This window comes from Malania oleifera, chromosome 13, assembly GCF_029873635.1.
Source record: "Malania oleifera isolate guangnan ecotype guangnan chromosome 13, ASM2987363v1, whole genome shotgun sequence".
Taxonomy (NCBI): Eukaryota; Viridiplantae; Streptophyta; class Magnoliopsida; order Santalales; family Ximeniaceae; genus Malania; species Malania oleifera.
Window position 1 is genome coordinate 42552466 of NC_080429.1, and position 22373 is coordinate 42574838.

At 35.8% G+C, this 22373-nt stretch overlaps 1 protein-coding gene and 1 long non-coding RNA gene across 2 annotated transcripts; both read right to left on the bottom strand.

The window, feature by feature from the left end:
- Positions 1–588: 588 nt before the first annotated feature.
- LOC131146497 (uncharacterized) lies at positions 589–4246 on the bottom strand. Its single transcript, XR_009134377.1, has 3 exons — positions 4119–4246; positions 3876–3945; positions 589–1032 (listed from the first exon to the last, which is right to left on the bottom strand). It is a non-coding gene; the product is annotated as an uncharacterized LOC131146497 (long non-coding RNA).
- A 3346-nt stretch (positions 4247–7592) lies between these two features.
- Positions 7593–20909, bottom strand: LOC131146472 (uncharacterized). Its single transcript, XM_058096104.1, has 4 exons — positions 20190–20909; positions 16742–16864; positions 16308–16595; positions 7593–8262 (listed from the first exon to the last, which is right to left on the bottom strand). Exons 1-4 carry the CDS (start codon positions 20727–20729, stop codon positions 8056–8058), a joined length of 1158 nt encoding a protein of 385 aa, XP_057952087.1. The 5' UTR covers positions 20730–20909; the 3' UTR covers positions 7593–8055.
- Between the last annotated feature and the right edge of the window lie 1464 nt (positions 20910–22373).

A 22373-nucleotide genomic window follows, 5' to 3' on the forward strand; every position in this document is an offset into this window, starting at 1 on the left:
TTTGCAGATGCCAAAAGTAGGGGAAGTATGCAAAATTGGGTACAAAACTAGGTACTTTGCTTTTGTTATTGATTTAACTTTGCATGATTTTTATTTTCCCATGTACATGCTTAGTGTTTGAGCATCAATGTCAAACTTGAATGCATATCTTTCCTGCCAAAATTTGAATGCATTATTTATTCTTTTATGTCTTCCTTCCACTTATGCTTGAGTTGCACTATCAAGTTTTACTTTAATGCATATTTTGAAGGAGAGCCTTTTAAGGTCATACCCGTTTTGCTTATGTATTTGTCATCATCAAAAAGGGGGAGGGTGTTCACTCTATGAGTCCGATCCCGTTTTGATAATGACAAATCACGTTGTTTCTTACTTGTACACTGAGCTTATGAACATGGTTAGCTCTTAGCACGCACGGATGATAAAAACACAAGGAAGTCGTTAGGACCACAAAGATCACACTTCATGATTGCTTAACAGGAGGCAAAAAGAATGAAGACATTTTGTGTTGTATTGTAATGCGTTTTTTATTTTTGGGTCTATAATTATAATATGATCTGTAATATTTGCATCTCATGCATGATTAGAAATTAATGCTCAAAGGTCATAGATTGACTTTAGATCCCCTAATCTAAAAAGACATACACAAATAGGGATACATCTTTTTCAAAGCCAAAAATCAGGACATACTTCGTTTTTCAAAAGGGTCTCAATCGATCGACTGTAGTGCATTATAAACGCCTCAGCCGACCACCATGGTCCTCGTATTAGATCCTTCCATCCAATAAAAACACTTCAAATAGTGGATCGCACTAAATAAAGTCTACATATATAATTTGGTATGATCCATTGTTTGGAGTATTTTCATTGGATAAAAGGGTAGAGCAGCACCACAATGATCCTCTCAAAGGACATAAATTTTTCTTAAAAATAAGTACATGGACAACATAAAGAACATATGTTACATAATTCTCCCAAGCAGTCCATAAACCTTTTGTGGATGTGTGCCTTTATTATTCCCAAAGTGTCCTCCTCCTAGATGTTTAATGTCAAAATAAATTTTAAATTAATAATTAATTATAATTTCATATTATTTTAAAAAATGCTCACACCTTTTTCAAAAATTTTCTACAATTGACTTGTAAAAACCACTTGCATCTATTGACAAGAAGTGAAAGGATTTAATTTGTTTAATCTGTTTATTCCACATACAAAAATGATGAAGCAATATCAACAGCACCTTAGATTTCCCAAATATGATAAAAAGATAATACAACTAACAATCAAAACAGCAAAATAAAAAATAAAAAAAAAAATCTAATTTTATCGAGTGATTGCAACTCTATCCAACACATTGACAACACAAACAATTCTATATGGAGAAATATGCTTTAAACAAAAGCAAACAACACAATGCACAACTCTGATCGATCAAATGCAATTTCTATTATATATTACACCATTCTTTTCTACAGTTTTATATGTAATTAATTAAATGGTTTGAATCCTAATTGATTGAAGTGTAAGTGAATCAAGGTACTTCAACTATACTTGAGCACTTAATTTATAGCTCAACTCAATTGACTTTACTTGTTCAATTTTGAGTGGGCTTCATCTAGTAAAATAACAAGAAAGAAAAAAAAAAAAAAAGGTGGAATGATCATAGGCATACTTCATAGGTGATCCTTGACCAATGTTAGCTACCATGATAAAATGTATGACTTCAGGTCTAATCAAATCTTTTTCTTCTTTAGCCCATATCCCAGCCTACATCATGGTCTAAAAAGAAAGTTCTAGCCTTATTGGTATATGTCAATACCTCAAATGAATTGTCAAGCTCAATAAAGTTTGAACTATGATATAACCTGATCTTAATAGGATACATAAGCAGCTTGTTCAGAGCAACAAGTTTGATCAACTTTTTGCACCACTAAGGGCAGAAATGTCATTTTAAGGAGGGGATTTTGAACCTTAGTTTTCCTTTTCTTCTGGAAACTTATATCTTTAGCCTACATTTCATCCCGTGTCTTAAAGTCCACCTTGAGATTAAAATACTAATTAAAACAGTTGATAAGACACTAATCACAATTTAGGATGAAAAGCTAAAATGAGCTTTAGGACACAGATCAAGAAGGTACTATTTATTGGAAGTAAGCATTAAATTTACACGGGAATAGTGAAAAAGTAGGTGCATTTAGATGGGCAATGTTGTTTCTATTTTGTTTCCTACGAGAAGAAAAAGGAGATTATTAGTGAGTATGGAGTAGGGAGAAAATCATAAGTGTTCACTTATTGATTTGATTTTCTAAGTTGATATCAAGGTTGCGCACTGTTAGAGTACTGGTAAAATCATTTCCTGTTAGGATAATGCGAAAACCATGCAAATAGACAAGTTTGAATATTTCATTCATATCACAGAGGAGATTGTATTATCTGATTGCATGTTTTTTTCATTTAGCTATAAAGTGATTTAAATATTAAGAGCACAGTCCTTACAGCCTTCGTCAGAAAAGTTCAGGGAAGCCTTGGTTAATCAACATTCTTGAGACTAACATGTCAAGCTGTGAACTTAAGTAACTTGGTCCCAAATGGCTCGGGACAAAAGTTAGGCCAGGTTTCAACATACTTATAAAAGCCAAAAGCTAGAGGTAGTCAAATCAAACAACACTGGTGATACTTTTTTTCACCCAATAGCATAGTTCCCCTAAAAATCGCTAATAGAGGCATCATTTGCAAAGCACGAACTCTCCTATCCACATATTGGAATTTGAAGACGAATTAAGATATGGCAAGGATTGGTCTCAGAATCTTGTCTATTAATTGTGTGGATATTGGTTCATAAGCATGCGTGAAGAAGAGATTTGTGCATCTTCATGCATTGCATGCATATCATCAATAGTGATAGGAAGCATCCCATATGCATTTTGTAAATTGTTATCATTGCATGAGTCGAGTTAGGATGTGTCCTCACATCATACATCATAATATTCATATCATTCAAACCCAAATAGCTATGTCTAAAAAACCAAACTCAAGTCTGAAAACTCATATTTGAATGTCCATACTCAACTCGAGTCCAAGTCAATTGACCCAAGAACCTGACCAGGTCAACTTGAACCTGGGTCAACTGACCTATTAACCAAATTTACCCAAGCCCACTTAAATCTATAGTTAATTTAAAGCCCAATTGTGCTTAAATTAAATCCCCAACTAATTTCCTAACCCAATAGCTCAAACCATGCAACTAAACTAAGCTAATCTAAAATAAAACCCAACCAGGATTGCCCCAGGTCTAACTAGGCCTGACCCAGGTAAATTAATTTAAATTGAATCCAAAATCCTAAGACCCAATTAATCCACGACACAATTGGGCCTGGTTTAATTTGACCCAAAATACCCAACCAGCCCAATACCTCCGTAAGCCCAAAGCTAAACTAACCTAATCCAAGTCTAACACAAATCTCAACTCTTAACTTGACCTAACCCTGAACCTACCTTGGTCAACCAACCCCAGCCTTGTTTGTATTATGAGAAATTGAAAGAAAATGCAAGAAAAAAAAATTGGAAGAAAAGAGGAAAAAAAGAATGAATGAGGAAGATAGAATATAGGGGAAGGGTATAATAATAATAATAGGGTTATTTTGCGTTTTTTTTTTTTTTTTTGGTCTTGAGAATCAGCTCAAGATGCTTCAAAGTAGAGTTATTTTTATGCCTAGCGAAATAATAATAATAATAATAATAATAATAATAATAATAATAATAATAAAAAGAAATTGAGAAATTGAAAGAAAATGCAAGGAAAAAAAAAAAAGAAAATGGAAGAAAAGAGGAAAAATAAAGAATGAAGGAGGAAGATAGAATATAGGGGAAGGGTATACCTGTGTTGCGGCTGGATCAAGGAAGACAAGTAGAAAGCACGAAGCTCTTTACCATGGCCGTGCACATGACCTACAAAAGGCGATCAGAAGGAGGGGGAATCAGAGAGATCAGAGAATAAAGAAATTACAAATAGGTTAGAGAGAGAGAGACCCAAGAGGAGAGTAAGAGTGAGAGATGATGTGAGAGAGAGAGATTGAAGTACCAAAGAGAGAAAGAAACGAAAGCAGAGAAAGGAACCTTACCTTCGGCTTCGCTGTGGACGGCAAAGGCCGCAGGAGGGGCAACGGCTGTTGGTAAGAGCTGGCCGACCATGGTGGCAGATGATAGTGGGTGAGACAAAAAGGGAGAATAGACCAAGAGATGAGGGTAGAGAGTGGAGAAAGAATGAGAGAGGTCGGAGAGAAACAAACAGTAAAAAAACAAAAACAAAAACAAAAAAACAAAATGTATATATTTGATCTTCAAAAAAATACCAATGGTGACACGTAGCATAGCCAAGATGCTACATGGTGCAATTCTGATCATCTAAATTATGTTTTCTCTATACAGTCGGATTGCTGTCATGTCATTGAACTGTTTTAAATACCCTGTACCTATCACTTTTTGTCACATGGCAAAAACCATCGTGCTAAGGTTACCTTACCACGTGTTAATTCTTTTATTTCAAAAAGAAAAAAAGAAGATTTCGCCGGCAGCCATGTGTCGCCATGAATGGCTAGTCTCATTTCCCACCTTCTCTTTCCCTAGATCGAGTCAACTCGATTTGATTCGAGTCAATCTTAGTTGACTCGTTGACTTGATTCACACCGATTGAACGATTTGGATTCTTTGGACTACCCATTTTGTTTTTGAATTTAAAATTTTATTTTAAGTTAATTTTAAATTTATTTTAAATTTTTTAAAAATTGGAAAACAAATAGTAAAACAAATCAGAAAAATTATTTAAACATAAAAAAAAACAAATAAAATCTCTTTGAGTCAATTTTTTACTCAAGGAACCGAAAAAAATGGAAAAAAATAAAGTGTCAAAAAATAAATAAAATGGAGAAAATTCTTTAAAATCTCCAAAAGTTGTAGGAAAAATCTTGGAAAATTTTCTTAAAATTTTTTTGGAAATCTATGAATTATTTAATGATCCTTTTTGCTTAAATTTGATGAAATTGTATGATCATTTTATATGTTTAGTATATGTATATGTCATATTTTGTGTGTGCGCGCGCCCCAACGATAAAACAAAGGGTAAAGAGGTGTTTCAAATCTCATCTACATCAGTTTAAGAGGGTTTATCTAATAAAATCCTCTTCTTTGGAAGTATCATTAGACATTCCTAATCCGCACTTGATTTTACATTTTTCTTTTGAAATTAATGTTTATTGGTTTGTTTAGGAGTTCATTAAGGACCATATGATTAATAGTTGATTAGGTATAGTTGATAGAACGGGTGTGTAGGAGGTGTTAATGTCTTTTCCTCGTATAATTGCACTCCTGATCCCAATTTTAGTAAAAGCAGACCAAGATTACTGGTTCCTTGTGCTTAAGATTAGTTTAGCGACTAACCAATGAGTAGTAATTAGGTGAACTACCAGTACCTAAGAAAATAACAGGTTAGTAGCAAATTCATCAAACCATCAATATTAATATCACCTCTCGCCATTCCAGACCCCTTTCCAGGATGTTGTGATAGGGACATAATAAAATGGTGCATTATAAATTTTATGTAGTGTCCTATTCTATAGAAGTTTTTCTTTCTTTTTTCCTTTTTTTAATGGGTTTAATTATATTCTACTTTTGGCATGACTAATTTTAAATAAATCCAAGCATTTGATTAAATCAAGAATACTGGCTCTATAAATAATCAAATGAGGTTATTTTTTTTAAATTTAAAATCGAACGAAATATAAATAATCTAAATATAATTTTATGTTATGCTTCATTTAAATTTAAAATTTGAGTTCCATTTTCTAAATGTAATATAATTATGTATTTTAGAGCTTAGAATTCAAACATCAAATTTAGATTTATGTACATTTTAATAAATACAGTACAAATTATGTTGAGTTTCATTTAAATTTATATAAATTTGAATTTAAGACCTAAATTCATAATCATAAATACAACATAACCCTATGTTTGAGAATTTAGGATGCATACCTTGAATTATGCAAACCTATATAAAATGCATTTTGTTGAGTTGAATCTAAATATGCATGAATTAAAATTTAAAATCCAAATACAATGTAAAATATTTAATTGGAGATTCATATCTCTCTATTTTCCATCTTTTTTCTCTCTTGTATGCCCCTAATATTAACACCATGAGTATCAAGCTCCTTTCCCTTCTCTCTTTATGAGGAATCATAAGATGAAAATTTTCTAGCCACAATGATAATAACCCTAATTTTACTTTTATTATTATTATTATTATTATTCCCCAAGCATAAAGATGACTCTACTTTGAAGCATCTTTAGGTGATTCTCAAGACAAATGTCTATTGCTAAGAATTTGACAAATGTCTATTGCTAAGAATGGAATTACAATATAACGAATCGGTAGTTTAAATTAAACTTATTATTATAAAATAAATGATAATGAAATTTTTTATATATATTCATACGAATGTTTATTCTTTTCCTATTCTATGTTAATGGAATAATAAGAAAAAATAAGAAATAACTATTATCTTTATTCTCAAAAGAAGATAAGAAATAACTATTATCTTTATTCTCAAATTTATCTTTGCATTCCACCTTACTCCTAAGAATAACTATTTTGTGAACCAACTGTACGATTTCCTACATATGAATGAAATGAAATTGAATTTATCACATAATGTCTTCACAAAACCTTCCTACAAATTTTTATTCCATTCTTTTCCTACTCTTTTTTCACTTCACAGGACCTATTCTTATGAATAGAGCAAAACACAATGAAAATGTGATGACAATTATAAATAATCATTCCTAATGACTCACTTAAAGTAGCACGGAATAGTCATTCCTACATATCATTTTTTTTTTTTTGTGGAACTATATAAAAAATTATATTATTTTTTATTTTATAATATTTTATAAAAGTCATCAATTCTAAAAATAAAAGTTGTGATCAAAACACAATCTTAGTGCATAGTCTCACTCATTATTAGGAATTTGAGAGGGCATCTATTACCTCCATCTAATGAGAAGATTGTTTTTCATGTGAATCAATAACTTTTAAGTCATATTTTTGAATTAAACTATTTAATTTAGTTTGGTAGCAATCACTGTAACCAAGAAGAAAAGAGAGAGAGATTGATCGACCCACAATGGGCTTGGGCAAAAGACCTATGGTCTATATTATAGATCTTGTATGGTTTATATTGTATGACCTATATTGTATATCTTGCACAGCCTACGTTGATATTGTATGACCTCTGTCTTGTATTTTGTATGGCCTTCTCGCACAGAGAGTCCACTTGTAATCCCTTCTTCTGCGAGCCATGTCATACGGCCTGTCATATATCTTGAATGACCTTATCTCATTTAACTTCCATAGTTAAAATTGCATAAAAATATTAAACGAAATTATCCGACTTCAATATTTTACGGAAAAAATATGCATCTAAAACATTCAGTTAAAAAAAAAAAAAAAACAACTAACATAGGTGAAGCATAAGATTTATCTTAATGGATTATAAATTTCACAATCGTAATGTGAATAAAACAATCATACAGGGGTGTTGCTGAAAAAAGAAATGCATAAAATGTTTAATGCAAAATCCACAGCACAAATTGAGATGAGGAAAATGGAAAGAATATCAAACTCAAGTCTATATTTTGTTTCTTTCTAACTATTTACACCTCGATTTCCCAAGATTTTGATATTTTTTGAATTTACAACATTAACTAATAAGACATGAAACAGCATTAGTTCCATGGCGCTCAAATCTTTTGGGATCAAAGGATGCAAAATGCAAAAAAAAGAAGATTTTAGATCTCAAATTTTAGGTCCTATCCCATGAGCTCCCCCGACACTGGAAATTTGGATTCTTGTTCCATTGAACGAAACCTTGAAATGGCTCTCTGCTGCAGCCTGCAGTCACAGTCACGTATTTGACAGCAAATTGGTCCCAAACAGTCTGAAACATGTGGGTACATCAGAAATCAACATACATTGTCAAGCCTGGCGCAAACAATGATGCCTTAGTTCCATGGGCTTGGCAACCGAGAGTCTCTAAAAACTGAAGTTCCGCCTGACGCTGCAGGGGATGGAGATGAGGCAATGTAACTAGTTCCTGATACAGAAACTGTGGGCAGGTTTGCAGGGTGGCCTTGGTGACCAGTGGGAGCAAAGCGTGATGGACTAGGACTACCAGCCGTCCCCAAATTCGCCCGAGAGGGGTGTGGAACCTGCAAATAAATATGAATATTGAAAATTGATATTCTAATGCCATCATGATGTTACCAAAGCAGAGCCTTCAAAGGGTATTCAAGTTAAATTTTGCATGAATTTCACAACTTTGCGGCACTGTGCCATAGCGTAACATAATTTCACTTGCAGTACATTTGGGACCTTTTCATAGACAATTATGTACTCCTGTTGCTACCAGACTCATCGGTAAAGTGCGTGTAGCGTCTACCAGCTGGTTAATCTATTCCATTCAGCTTCTACAATACACATGAGGAATCCACTTCACATCTCATGATTCATTGTATCAAGCATGGAAGATGGGCAATGTCCTTAATATGGTACCGTTATAGTTGTTCTTCCTAGATATACTGAATAAGCATATGCTAGGCAGCAGAATTTTAATGCCAGAAGAATAATCAAGGGGCAGCATTTTTAGCACTGACATGCTCTACTTGCCTGACATAAAATGAAGCGACTTTCACGAAATGGATTTGGGAAAAACTATGTTTTAGGCTTCCTTTTGGATTTTCTATCCGTTGTCCAGAGGGATTGGAAGGCAGCATTCATGTAAATCCTTTGCTTCTTTTGTTCCTTCGTTCTTCTAGTTTTGTAAGGAGGATGTTTTCTCCTCTTTTTTCATGTAATCATTTCCTTGTACTTTCTTTAATGAAGTTTTTTTTATCTAAAGAAATGAAGTGACTTCCAGAAAGATGGATGTGAACTGGGCTGAGATTTAGTCAAGGTGAGGTCGGCATGGAAGCTCAAGGCCAATTTAGGGCAGGGGGTAGGTTAGTGAATTTCAATCATTTTATTGAAATATATCTGAAGTCATATACCAGAGAAGGAAAAAGAATAAAAGTGCAACCATAGCGACACTAAAATTGCTCTAGCATTGATACTAAATGGAAGGCAGTACCTTGGAGGCACATTCAAGTGCTTAATAGAATTATGGATTTGGAAAAGATAATCAGCAATGTTAATTATGTTCACCCTTGAGTGAGGGTAATTATTTTGCAGATGCACACTCAAAGCAGGCGGCACTTTTAGAGACTCGTCATTAATTGCATGGATTGGGTAGGTGGGGGTGGAGGTGGGTAGGAGGCCATTGTGTAAAAATTGGTGGATGCAGAAAGATGGTCTGTGGAGTGCACTTTAGGGCAGGCGGGGGAGGGATACAGGGCTGAAAGCGGTGAATGAGCTATGTGCAGAATGTGTGCAGGTCATTGTATAGTCAACCGGGGGGGGGGGGGGGGGGGTGGTGGCGGGGGGGAAGGATATTTTATTCTAGTTTGAAGGTACTGAGGGGCTTGATGGGAGGCAGATTCGCTATAAAGTGCGCGGAGGCCTGTTCCATTTGCTTTTTATTTCCTGTTCTCATTTTTCCCCTACTTCCTTGATGTCTAGAGTCTTAAGCATTCTGCCTTACTCTTTTCACATCACAGACTTTACCACACCAGGGATGAGACCAGAAAGAGGTGGAAAATCCATTCCTCACCTCACTACCTCTAGAGAAGTCTTCCCAACCCCCTCAATGCTCCATAACCATACACCAGGAGGCCTTCCGTTCACCTTTGTATGCTACCCATTGTAGGTCTTCCCAAATTTATCTGGAACTATTTATCTCCATAAGTTGTCCCATTCCTAATTACATCTCCATAACCATTTATTTCCCTATGGTACTTATGTCCATCCACCCCCATTGGAAGGCTTGGAGGGAGTTTCTATTTTTGATAATGATAGGTTGGTGAACAAGATACAGAGTACGGATGAAATTTGGGTTCCTAAGAAGGGTTTAGAAGCTTAAAATCTTTTGGATAAAATGGATATCAAATTGAATGACATTGGAGGAAATGAAGTGCATGTGGATGGTGGTAAAAGCCTAAAGATGAAGGGACAAAGGGAATAAGAAAATTTGAAGAGCTCGATGAACAATGATGGAAAGGGTTTGAAAGGGGTTTTCTTGGCTAATATTGTTTAGTTTTATTTTTCATTTTTTATTTTTTATTCTTTATTTTTTCTCTTTTTTTTTTTAATTTTTTGTATTTTTCTTTTTTTGTTCTTTTGGTGGACCTTTTGTTCTTGCACATTATAGCGTCTCTTCTTTTCATCTAATATATCTTCTTTTGTAATATTTTTAAAAAATAAATAAATAAATAAATAAAATACTTTAAGGGAATCATGTGGAAAACATTGCCAGTTCCTTTCATATCCCACCCATTCCAATGAACTTCATACTTCCAATACCCTGGTGCCAATTAGCCTCTAAAGAAATCTACATAACCACTAACCAATCAAGGATATGTTTCAAGATTCCACATTACCAAGCCCTGGTACCCTTCATTTTTGGGTCTCCTTACCACATCCTAGCTAATAAGGTGACCCCTTTTACCTTTCCAAAAATTGGCAATGGAAATCCCTCGTAATTTTCTACAAAGTTCCAACTACCCTCGTAGGGATTCTAAAAAGAGAGCGAAAAAATGGGAATATTACAAAGGGCAATGCTAAGATGAGTAATCGTACTTCTACGATAAATAAGCCATGTTCCAACTATCTCCTTCCTACTTTCTCAACCATAGGATCCTAAAAAGCAACTGACAAAGGATTGCCCTCTAAAGGAAGACCAAGATACATTAAAGGCTAAGGCAAGCATTGAACCTCACCCATACTCAAATTAACACCCGCTGCCCCTATTTTGGACAAATTATTTTTAACTCCAAAATCTTCTAAAAAATTCTTACAAAAAAAAAAAACCTTGTGGAATTTCCCAACATTAGTCTCTGAAGTCTAGTCTGCAATCTGAAGATGAGACACCTCCATCTCCTCCCTCCTAATCACTGTAAGATCGCATATGCAAAATCAACCTACTCAACCCGTTAGCGACCAAAGCGAACAAAAAATCAGACAATGAATCCCATTGCTTTAACACTAGAGAAACCTTAAACCAATCCATGGGCTAACCATTAACAATCAATTGACACATTCAAAGCACTAAGGCACCCTCCTATCCAATTTCTCCATAGAGCCCCAAAGCCCCTTTTTACAGAACAATTATCAAGAAAGCCTTAATTTACCATATCATAGGACCTTTCAAAATCCAATTTAAGACCCACCCTTCATACCACTCCTTCTCAAATCCTCAACCACCTCATTAGCCACCATAACAGCATCTAAGATTTTTCTATCTTTAACAAAAGCAAATTGAGCCATCATTACTATATCCCCCAACATCTCCCTTAGTATAAAACTTTGTGAACGCATACTAATCAGGCTAAAACCCTTCAATTTCCTTGACCTCTCCTTCTTAGGAATAAGTGTTATAAAAGTTGAGCTCATTCTCTTCCCCACCATCCTACTACAATGAAAATTCCCAATAAAACCTCATGATAATTTCCTGCAACTCCCAATTATCCTGAAAAATGGCCATAGAAAAACCATTCGGACCTAGTGCTTTATCGCTATTCATATCAAACACATCCCTCCTAACTTCCTCAATATCAGGCCTTCGTAACCAACTTAGTAATATCCTCCCAATGGAACTCCAATCAAGTCCCTCCACCATCAACCTATTCTTGCACTCATCATTACATAACACAAAAATAAAAATAAAAATGTGTAATGTTATTTTCAATCTATTTGTGATCCCTCACTACTCCCCTCGAGTCTTAACACCAACTACTTAAATAGCTCTTTCTCCTCCTCCCATTAGCCACCCTATAAAACAAACCAAAATTACAATCCACTTACTACAGCAATTTCACCCTCAATTTCTTACACCAACACCTCCTTTTTGTCGTCAAGAGCACCTACAAACCATTACAAAGATGAGTGCTCCTAACTAGATCTATCCTCCTCCCACAACAAACCATACCCCTCCAAACTATCCAACCCAGCTATCCCAAAAGAAAACATTGTTTTCTTTGCTCCCTAGTATTCCCAAACACCTCTTCATTCCATTCCTTCAACTTAGTTTTAACAAACTTCAATTTGCTGATAACTTTAAAACCTTCCCATCTGAACTCGGCATTCCCTCCACCAACCTGTAATATTATCCCAGAAAAAAGATCCAAAAACCATATGTTCTCAAATCTACAAAGGAATAGGACCCCATTGAGTGGGTTAGAGTCCAAAGTGCCACACAATGATCAGAAATAGACCTAACCAGCACCTGCAGAACATTCAGAAATTGATCTCCTCAAGAATGGGTGAACAAAAATGTATCAATGTGAGACAAGCATGTCTACCTCCAAAAGCCAGCAAGTGAACTACCATTACTCAAGGGCACATCCTTTTTCTTTTTTCCTTTTTTTTTTATTATCAGCAATGGAGAGATCCATTAAAGGGCATCATGGGGATGTCAAAAAAATTAAGAATGATATCTGAGTCAACTAAGGACAAACCACCATGCCATCTAGTAACACTACTAACCCATTGGTTTTTAAAAACATTAGGAGCATAGCCATTCCTTCAAAAGCTCTGCTATTCCTTTCCCTCCACACCAACCAAAACATGGAAAGAAAAACAAGGGACAAGGCTTTCTTCCTCTCCTCAATAGTATGGATTCCTTTCCAAGCCCATAACTTTCCTTCCACCGTTATTGCAAGTAGCAATAGCCCACTGATATTTGACTAAGGAAATGGCAAAGTCCCATAGGGCTATAGTCCAGAAATAGAGTAGGAGGATGTGATAAATAGATTCTGCAATTTCTAAACACAAGGAGCACCTGTTCACAAGTGTCAGCCCCCCTTTAGGAGGTTGTCCACGGTTAGAATTTTCCCAGGAGTTGCCACCATGCAAAGAAAGCAACTTTACTGGAGGCTGAGTTTTCCATATGAGCTTACAAGGGAAGTTGACAAAAATTTCTCTTGGGTAAGTGAGTTTCCTATAGAAGGATCTGACCATGAACATGCTGTTATTGTCTACGGTCCACTTGTCATCATTTACGGAGTTACAGCAGTAGCTTTTGTATAAGCAATCAAAGGAATTAGTAAGTTTTTTTTTTTTTTTTGCATTCTAAAGCATTCCTAATCAGAGGAATGTTCCAAAAATTCCCTTGGTCAAAAATTTGGAGATGATAATTAATGACAGCATCCTAATCACAAGCATGGAAGGGAATTTGTTGCTTATGGGAGATGCACCGCACCAAATATCATGCGAGAAGAAAATAGTCCCCAGTCCCCACTTGGAAACTGATATAGGGGGAAGAAATTCTCCAAACCTTTCCTGATAAATTTCCAAACTCCAAAACTATAAGGTCTCCTTCCAGCTTTAATGGTCAACCATTATGCTGATGACCACACTTTAAAGCAATTAATTCCCTCCAATGATTATCCTTCTCCTTCGTAATCTCCAAAGGCATTTTCCAAGAAGAGGTTTATTGAAAGTAGATAGGGATTTTACCCCTAAACCTCCATATCTTAGAGCTGTTTAACCCCCCATTTTACCAGGTGGTGTTTGAAATCCTCCCCTAAGCTCCCCAAAGGAATGTCCTTTGAATTCCCTCCAATTTTTTGGCAACTGAGCAAGGGATGGGAAAGAGAGGCATAAAGTAGACCAAGAGATTAGAAAGAGTGCTCTTTACAAGTGTACATATCTCACCCTTAGAGAGATAATTCCTTTTCCAAGTGGCCAGCTTTCATTTGAATATTTTAATGATTGGGTCCCAAATTCCTTTGGCTTTGAATTTATCACGGAGTAGGAGGCCAAAGTATGTAATTGGAAGAGCGCCAAGTTTGCATTTCAAGAGGCCCACAAGGAGTGACCCCTTTGAAATGTCTACAATAATAATAAGCTCGCTTTTTCCAAAATTCACCTTTAACCTGGAGTCTACTTCAAAATTCAGGAGCATACATCAAAGATTGAGGATCTAATCAGGGTCATTTTCACAAAAAAAAAATAATAATAATAATAATAATAATGGTACGTCTGCAAACAGGAGACAGGAGACTTCCATTTATCTCCCGTTCATTCCACTGCTAAGACCCAGGAGGCCTCCTTCAGAGCTTTTGTCAATATGAGGCCTAAAACTTCCATAACCAAGATAAACAGCAGGGAGAGAGAAGATCCCCTTACCTCAAGCCTCTGAAAGAAAAAAATTTATCTGATGGGCAGCCATTAAAAAGCACTAATAAGGATGGGGTTGAGATGCATTGACAAATTCACCTACGCCACAAATCCCCAAAAGCCATTTGTCCAAGAATATTTAAGGAGGAAATCCCAATTCACACGATCAAAGCCTTTTCCATGTCAAGTTTGCAAACCAGGCCATTTCTTCCTTTCCTTTTTTTAAAGGCATCCAAAACTTCATCAGATATAAGGGCTGCATCCATGATCTGCCTTCCTGCTACAAAAGCATGTTAGTGTCATTTAATGACCTTTTGAATTGCATTTTTAAGCCCCACAACAAGGACTTTGGATGAGATCTTATAAATGTTACCCACTAGACTGATAGGGTGAAAATCCTTGATGTTGCAAGCCCCAATTTTCTTAAGGATCAAGGTGATAAAAGTGGAGTTCAGACTGCTCTCAAATCTGCCTATGCAGTAAAAGGCACCAAAAATATTGATAGTAACTTGCTTGAGGAGACCCCAGTTAGCTTGAAAGGAAGCCAAAGCAAAACCATTTGGGCACAGGGCCTTATCTATATTATTTCCTTGATAGCTTGAAAGATTTCCTCCTCGTCAAAGTGTCTTTCAAGCCACTGCTCAGTGGAAGAGTTCAGGGTGCTAAAAGTGATGCCATTTACTGCAGGTCTCCAAGGCTTCGGTGCAGAATAAAGACCCTTGTAGAAACTGCTGATACCCTTTTTAAGATCCTCCACTTGAACTAAAGACTTGCCCACAATTTCAATTCGACAAAGAGTTGAATCTGCAGTGAGCATTTTCTGTACGATGGAAGAACCTGGTATCTCAATCCCCCTCTTTCAGCCGAAGAGCCCTGGATTCCTGCCTCCAGGTGATCTCTTCCATGTTAATGACATCAGCAAGCTCTTTTTTAAGTGAGAGTTTCCTTGTCTTACTCTCAGCATTCCACTGAGCCTCGGCTTAGTTCCTCCACATCCAGCTCCTTCAAGCCATTAAGTAAAACATTTTTCTCCAACCGAATATTTCCAAAAGTACTCTTGTTCCACCATTTCAATTATTCCTTCAACCTCTTAACTTCGGCCCTGAATAAAACAATCAAACATTCTCATCAAGATTCCCTCCAATTCTAACTCCCTATGGAATTTTGGGGATTTAAATTTAGAATGAAATAACAGAGGAATGGGAGATTTACCTTAGAATTTGCAATGCTCAGTTGCTGAGCTTCTAAATTATTTCCAAGAAATCTTGTCATCAAGCTAAGACAAGGAAGAGAACTTGGAATTATGGATTTTTCTGTAGTACTAAAAAAGCGCAATCATACCCCCAATGTAGAGTGACTAGTTCCTGTTAGAATTCAGACTTCATCTGTGCCCATGCTCTCTGAACAGAATTTATATGATCGTCACTTGATAACAGAGGCTCTGAGTTCTGACTTGCATCAGGACCCACCCCCCCCCCCCCCCCCCCCGCCCCCCGCCCCCCAACCCCAATTGCCCACATTCTCTTAACCACCTTCATTCCCACTGCCTAAGAGATTCACAGCATTATCACATTCTCCATCTCCCATCTTCCGCAAGTGCTCAATTAGTAGCTGTTCTTCATCAAGGCATTTAAACTGTGAACAAGTTCCTCCATCCTAGGTCTAGCTTATAACATGTTAGAATGTCTAATAGTTGCTAAAAAGGTGTTAATGACACAATAGGTTTATTTGGTTGCAAAGTCTTGATAAAATGATAATATAGAATTCTAGCCAAGTCTTTTACCAATCCATTAATGTATTGCGAAAAGGGAGGTAAAGAACCCCCCCAGATATTTAACAAATATTGTGAATGAAATAAAATCCACCAACAGATCAGACATTAAATAAAAAACAGTATCAGCATAAAGACACAATGCAAATAACCCAACATATGCTTAGACTCCAAAATAATATGCTGTTGGAGGTATCGATTAATAAAAATTACCGCATTATGCTGAATATATGCAGGCCTTCTAAGAGGGGACTCTGAAGATGGTGACACACTGCTCATCCGATGCAAATGGCGATAATGTGTGTTATGATTTGAAATATCATCAGCTTCTCCCCCTTCCACATCTCCACCTAGGTTTCCCTCAGAGCCCATCCTTGCAGCAACTTGTCTAGTCATTGACCCAGAGTCATTTGTTACATCCACTTGAAGTGGAAGAGATGGCCGAGTTGCTACTGCTTGCATGCTATTTCGTCCCTTCAATTCCTCTTCTGCATTCAAGATCTGTCAAACACCACTAAGCAAACTGGCTAGTAATCAAACATTGTAAGACCAATCCTCAAGTCCAATAAAAGGTAGACAGTTGAAGTTCATAATGTTTAAAAGGCTCTCCTCACATATTGCGCATTGAAAATAAAACAGAAACTTACCTGCTTCAGCACTTGTACCAAATTATGCTTCTTTGCATTCAAAACTTGCAACTTCTCCTCTACCTCCCTTTTCCTTTTCTCTTTACCATTAAATTCATCCACCTTGTCGCTTGTCAGGTTTGTCTAGCAAGTATGAAAAACAAAAACAGATAAAAAAGCATTATCCAAAATGGAAACACAAAAATGTTATGATAGCTCAATTAAGCTTCTCAAATTTTCTTTTTTGAATTTACTTCTTAGAATTCCAAAGAGAAAATAGCAGCACGTTGAAGCTACAACAATAACAACAACAACAACAAGCCTTAAGTCCCACTAGGTGGGGTTGGCTACATGAAACCTTTTCCGCCAATTCACTCAATCTAGAGCATTTTCCTCTATTAGATTAAGGGCAATTAAATCCTTCCTCACTACCTCACACCAAGTAACTTTAGGCCTATCCCTACCTCTTTTCATGCCAAAAACCATAACTAACTCATTCCTCCTCACAGGTGTTCTACTAGGCCTGCGTTTTAAATGCCTAAATCAGCTAAGTCGCCCATTCCTTATCTTGTTTTCAACCGGCGTTATGCCTAAAGTTTTGCATATATGATCATTTCTTACTTTATCTTTTAATGTTAAACCACTCATCATCCTTAGCATACGCATCTCAGCAACTTTCATTCTTTGTATATGTTGTTTCTTAGTTGCCCAACATTCATAACTAAAAAGCATACCTGGTCTTACAATCGTCTTATAAAACTTTCCTTTTAAATTTAAGGGTATTCTCCGATCACACAACACACCTAACACACTCCTCCGTCTTACCTAACCTGTCTTAATTCTATGTACTGCATCTTCTTCGATTTCCCCTTCACCTCAGTGCTATTAATCTCTTGATTATCCAGTTTAATCTTCTCTTTATTGTTACTCCTTACATTACTAAAATTACATTTCATATATTCGGTTTTATTTCTACTTATCCTAAACCCTTTAGACTCTAATGTAGCTCTCCAAAGTTCCAACTTAGATTCCACTCCGCTCCTACTATCATCAATCAACACAATATCATCTGCAAACAACATACAAGGGATCTCATCTTGGATATTCCTAATAATTTCATCAATTACCAAAGTAAAAAGATAAGGAGTTAAGGACTCAAAGTAGAACCTTGATGAACACCTATTGAGATTGGAAACTCTCTAGACTCTCCTCCTACGATCCCAACGCTAGTCACTACTCTATCATACATATTCTTAGAAACCTCTACATAGATGCAAACTCCTTTCTTTTCTAATACCCACCAAAGCACTTTCCTAGGTATTCTATCATAAACTTTCTCTCGATTAATAAAAACCATATGCAAGTCCTTCTTCTTTTCCCAAAACTTTTCTATTAAACTTCTTAAAAGATAAATAGCTTCTACTATTGATCTCTCAGGCATAAAACCAAATTAATTTTCTGAAATCTTCATTTCTAATCTTATTCTATGTTCAATTACCCTTTACCATAATTTCATTGTATGGCTCATAATCTTAATTCCAAACTAGTTATTACAGTTTTGAATGTCGCCTTTGTTTTTATACAGAGGTACTAACATACTTTTCCTCTATTCATCTGGCATTTTCTTGGTTTTTATAATACTATATCATACATCAGTTAACCAAATAATTCCTTTATCCCCTAAACATTCCCAAACTTCAATTGGTATTTTATCTGGTCCTATAGATTTCCCACTTTTCATCTTTTTTAATGTCATCTTAACTTAAAAGACACTCTAATTTACAAATAAATTAATAAATCTACTATTTTTAATCATCTCTTCATTTGTCACTTCCAAATTCAATCTTTCATTTTGATTTTCATTGAACAACTTAACAAAATATCACCGGCACCTTTATTTTATGTCTTCTCCTCTAATTAAGACATTATCATTCTCGTCCTTTATATATTTTACAAAACCTAAATCTTTACATTTTCTTTCAAAGTCTATAAACTTCTTTTTCTCCTTTTGTATCTAGCTTAATATTTAAAGTATCATAAGCTCTATGCTTAGCTCATTGATAGTCTTTTTTGCATTTTTTCTTCCTTCTTTATATTTTTCAAGATTTTCTTTATTTCTACAATTTTTCCATATTTTATACCAATTTATTTTTGCCTTAACAGCTTTTTGAACTTCTTGATCCCACTACCAACTTTCTTTACTACCCAAGTATCTTCCTTTGGACTCGCCTAAAACCTCTTTTGCTATCCTTATGATAAAATTCGCCATTTTATTCCAAACAGTATTTGCATCAACCTTATTCCCTATTGTCCAATCACACTCTTTGTTCATTTTATCTTTAAATTTTACTATATTATCTCCCTTTAAGTTCCATCATCTAGTCCTCTTGTGTTGATTTATGTTACTCTTTCACTTCCATTCTTTAATAGGTATATCTAATACTAAGACTCTATGTTGTGTAACCAAACTTTCACTTGGGATAACTTTACAATCCTTATAAGATAGATGGTCCCTGTTCGTAGTTAAAAAGAAATCTATTTGGCTTTTATTGCACCTACTCTTGAAAGTTATTAAGTGTTCTTCTCTTTTTATAAAGCAAATATTCAATATAACCAAATCATAAGACATGGCAAAATCTAAGATTGTATCACCGGACTCATTTTTATCTCCATATCCATGACATCCATGTATCCTCTCATACCCTATATTATCCTTCCCAATGTGACCATTCAAATCAACTCTTATGAATGTCTTTTCAGACATCAAAATCCCTTGTAAAACACTTATCTATATCTTCCCAAAACTGTATTTTCAGATTTTCTTCTAAGCCTATTTAGAGAGCATATGCACTAATGACACTCACTATCTCTAAGTCTAAAACTAACTTGATTGTAATGATCCTATCCCCTATTCTTTTAACATCTACTACATTATCTTTTAGGTCTCTATCTACAATAATACCCACCCCGTTTTTATGTTTCTCTTTGCCATGTACCAAAGTTTAAATCCTGATTTTTCAATTTTTATTGACTTTTTCTCCTACCCATTTCTCTCTTGAAGGCAAACTAAATTAACTGTCCTTCTAAACATTATTTCCACTATTTCCATACTTTTTTTTCATAAGAGTGCCTATATTCCAAGTCGCTAATCTTATCTTAGTTTATTATACTAACTTATTAATCCTCTCCCTTTTATACTGATCCTGTCTATGTCCTTGATCTAGATGATTTCTTTTTCACTTATTATCTTTTAGTTATCTATCCCCAATAATACCCACAAGGTACTCAAAATAATGTGTATGGCCAAAAATGAAATGTATTACAGAGTGCCACAAAATCATGACATTACGTACCCATCCATCTTACTCCTCAAACCTTCATATGCAAAGAACTCACTGCTATAACATTAGGAACCCTGTAAGCTAAACCAAAGAACGACAATGATTACGAAAGCACCAAAATCCCGTACCTCAGTATTAGGGTTTAACGACACATCCGGCTTATCCTCCCGCAAAGCTTGCGAATTACCATGGTCACTAGCCACATTTGCCGCGCTCCCCGGCGCAACTTGTTTCAAATCAGCAGCCTCTTGAACAGATTCATCAACCCGTTTTGCAGAACAATCGCCACCTTCTGATCCGCCCTTATTATCTTTGACCCCATCTTTGACATCCCCACAAGTCCCATGCGATTCTTCGGGTACCCTAACCTCAGCTGGCTCAGATTGAGGCTGAGCGTCGCCGTTGGGAAGCCCATTATCTTTGGGAGGATCTTCGCGCGGCTTTAAATTGGGGTCAGGGTTAGGGCTAGAGGAGGTGGCGCCGACGGTGGTCACGGCGGCGGAGGTGGCGATGGCAGAGGAGGGGAGGAGGTGAGGGAGGGCTAGCGTACGTTTGTGGAGTAGGATCTTGAACTCTTTGAGCGATATTTGACGGTTTGGCATCAACCACCGGCGGGGAACGTCGGGGACTCTGTGCAGGTTCCCTCTGTATAATGAGATCGCCACCATTTCTAATTTGTTATTCGCTTCTGCGATTTTGTTTCTCCTTTGTCCTCTCCCTCCCGAACGAACAGCTCAGGGTCCGACATTCACGGCAAGCAATGGCGTTCTCCAACCCCCCCGCCCCCTATTTTGTTTTATGGTTCTAGCTATATATGTATTGAAGGGCTAGAATAAAAATATCAATCCATTAATTTGTGAAAGATCATATAAATATACCCCACCCCCCATGTAAGTTTTTTTTTATGATGTTTCTATTATCAAATCTGAGTATGAATGGAATTAAAATGATGATAAAAATATTCATCTTAACCCAAAGGTTATTAAAGTTCTTTATTATGCATTAGATTTTAATTAATTTAGTAGAGTTGCTCATTGTGAGTTTGTAAAAGAAACATAAGATAAGCTAGAAGTAACTTACAAAAATTCTGCAATACACTATAGAGTAGATTCTATAACAAATTTTGTGCTGCAGATTCTGAAATAGACCCTACAATTAGGAGTGTATTCGAGTTGAGTCGACATAGTAAAATGCTCAAACTCAATTCGACTCAAAAATGATAAGTTTGAAACTTGACTCAAACTCAATCGATTTCATAATTGTTAAACTCGAATTCGACTTTATTACAAGTTTATAAAACTCGAACTCAACTTGAGTATAAATTAATATTAAGTACATATATAAATATATGTTATATACATATATAATATAAAAATAATAAAATTAAAAAGTTCAATCAGGCTCAAAAACTCAACTTGAGTACTATTACTAAACTCAAACTCGACTCGTTTAAATACTCAAGTAGCTTGAACTCGAGTAAAATTGAATTGAGTCGAGTTAGGGGATAAGTCAAGTCTGGGTAGCTCACAAGTAAGTTTGACTCAATTATTGTTAGGAAATTAAATAGGTAGAAATAGTATTGCATAGTTAAAATAAGAAATGAGAAAACAGGAATTGACACCAAGGTTTACATGGAAAACCCCCAAACAAATTGAAGGAAAACTACGGGTAAGGTTAGAAGGAATCCATTATAAAAATGGGATGATACAACTTCACTCTAATTACAAGAAGAGAACAATGATACCTCTTTTTTGAATTAAGAGTATACAAATCTCTCTAATTACAATAGGAGAACCTATAAAAATGGAGATGCTTCGGGTTATATTTTTTGAACAACAAGCATACCCTTTAAAAAGGCATTTGGGCATACCAAAGCACTTCATGTAGGCTTCTCATCTACATCATAGGTTAGCGTGAGCTGCAAATGGGCATGGGTTCCTATGACTTCACATAGCTAGGCATGGTGCGGCTGCAAGCTTCATGACATGGGATGCACAACATTTATTTATTGTTGCAAGTCTCCACATGATGCATGCAGGACATGGAGTCTCCTCCATATTTATTGAATAAAACATATTCATGCAGGTCTTCACATGGGCAGTCCACTTCACATTTATTAAATAAAACAAAGGACTTTACTTTTTCACATTCTCCCACTTAAAGCCACTTTCAAACATCTCCTCATCCTTTCTAGTCTTGCTAGTTTCATGCTACTTACATTTCTGTTAGGCTATAAGAGGATCTACATCATATGAACTTGTCAGCGTTGATTGATTTTGTTATGACATCTACTAGGTTGTCTTTGGTGTGAA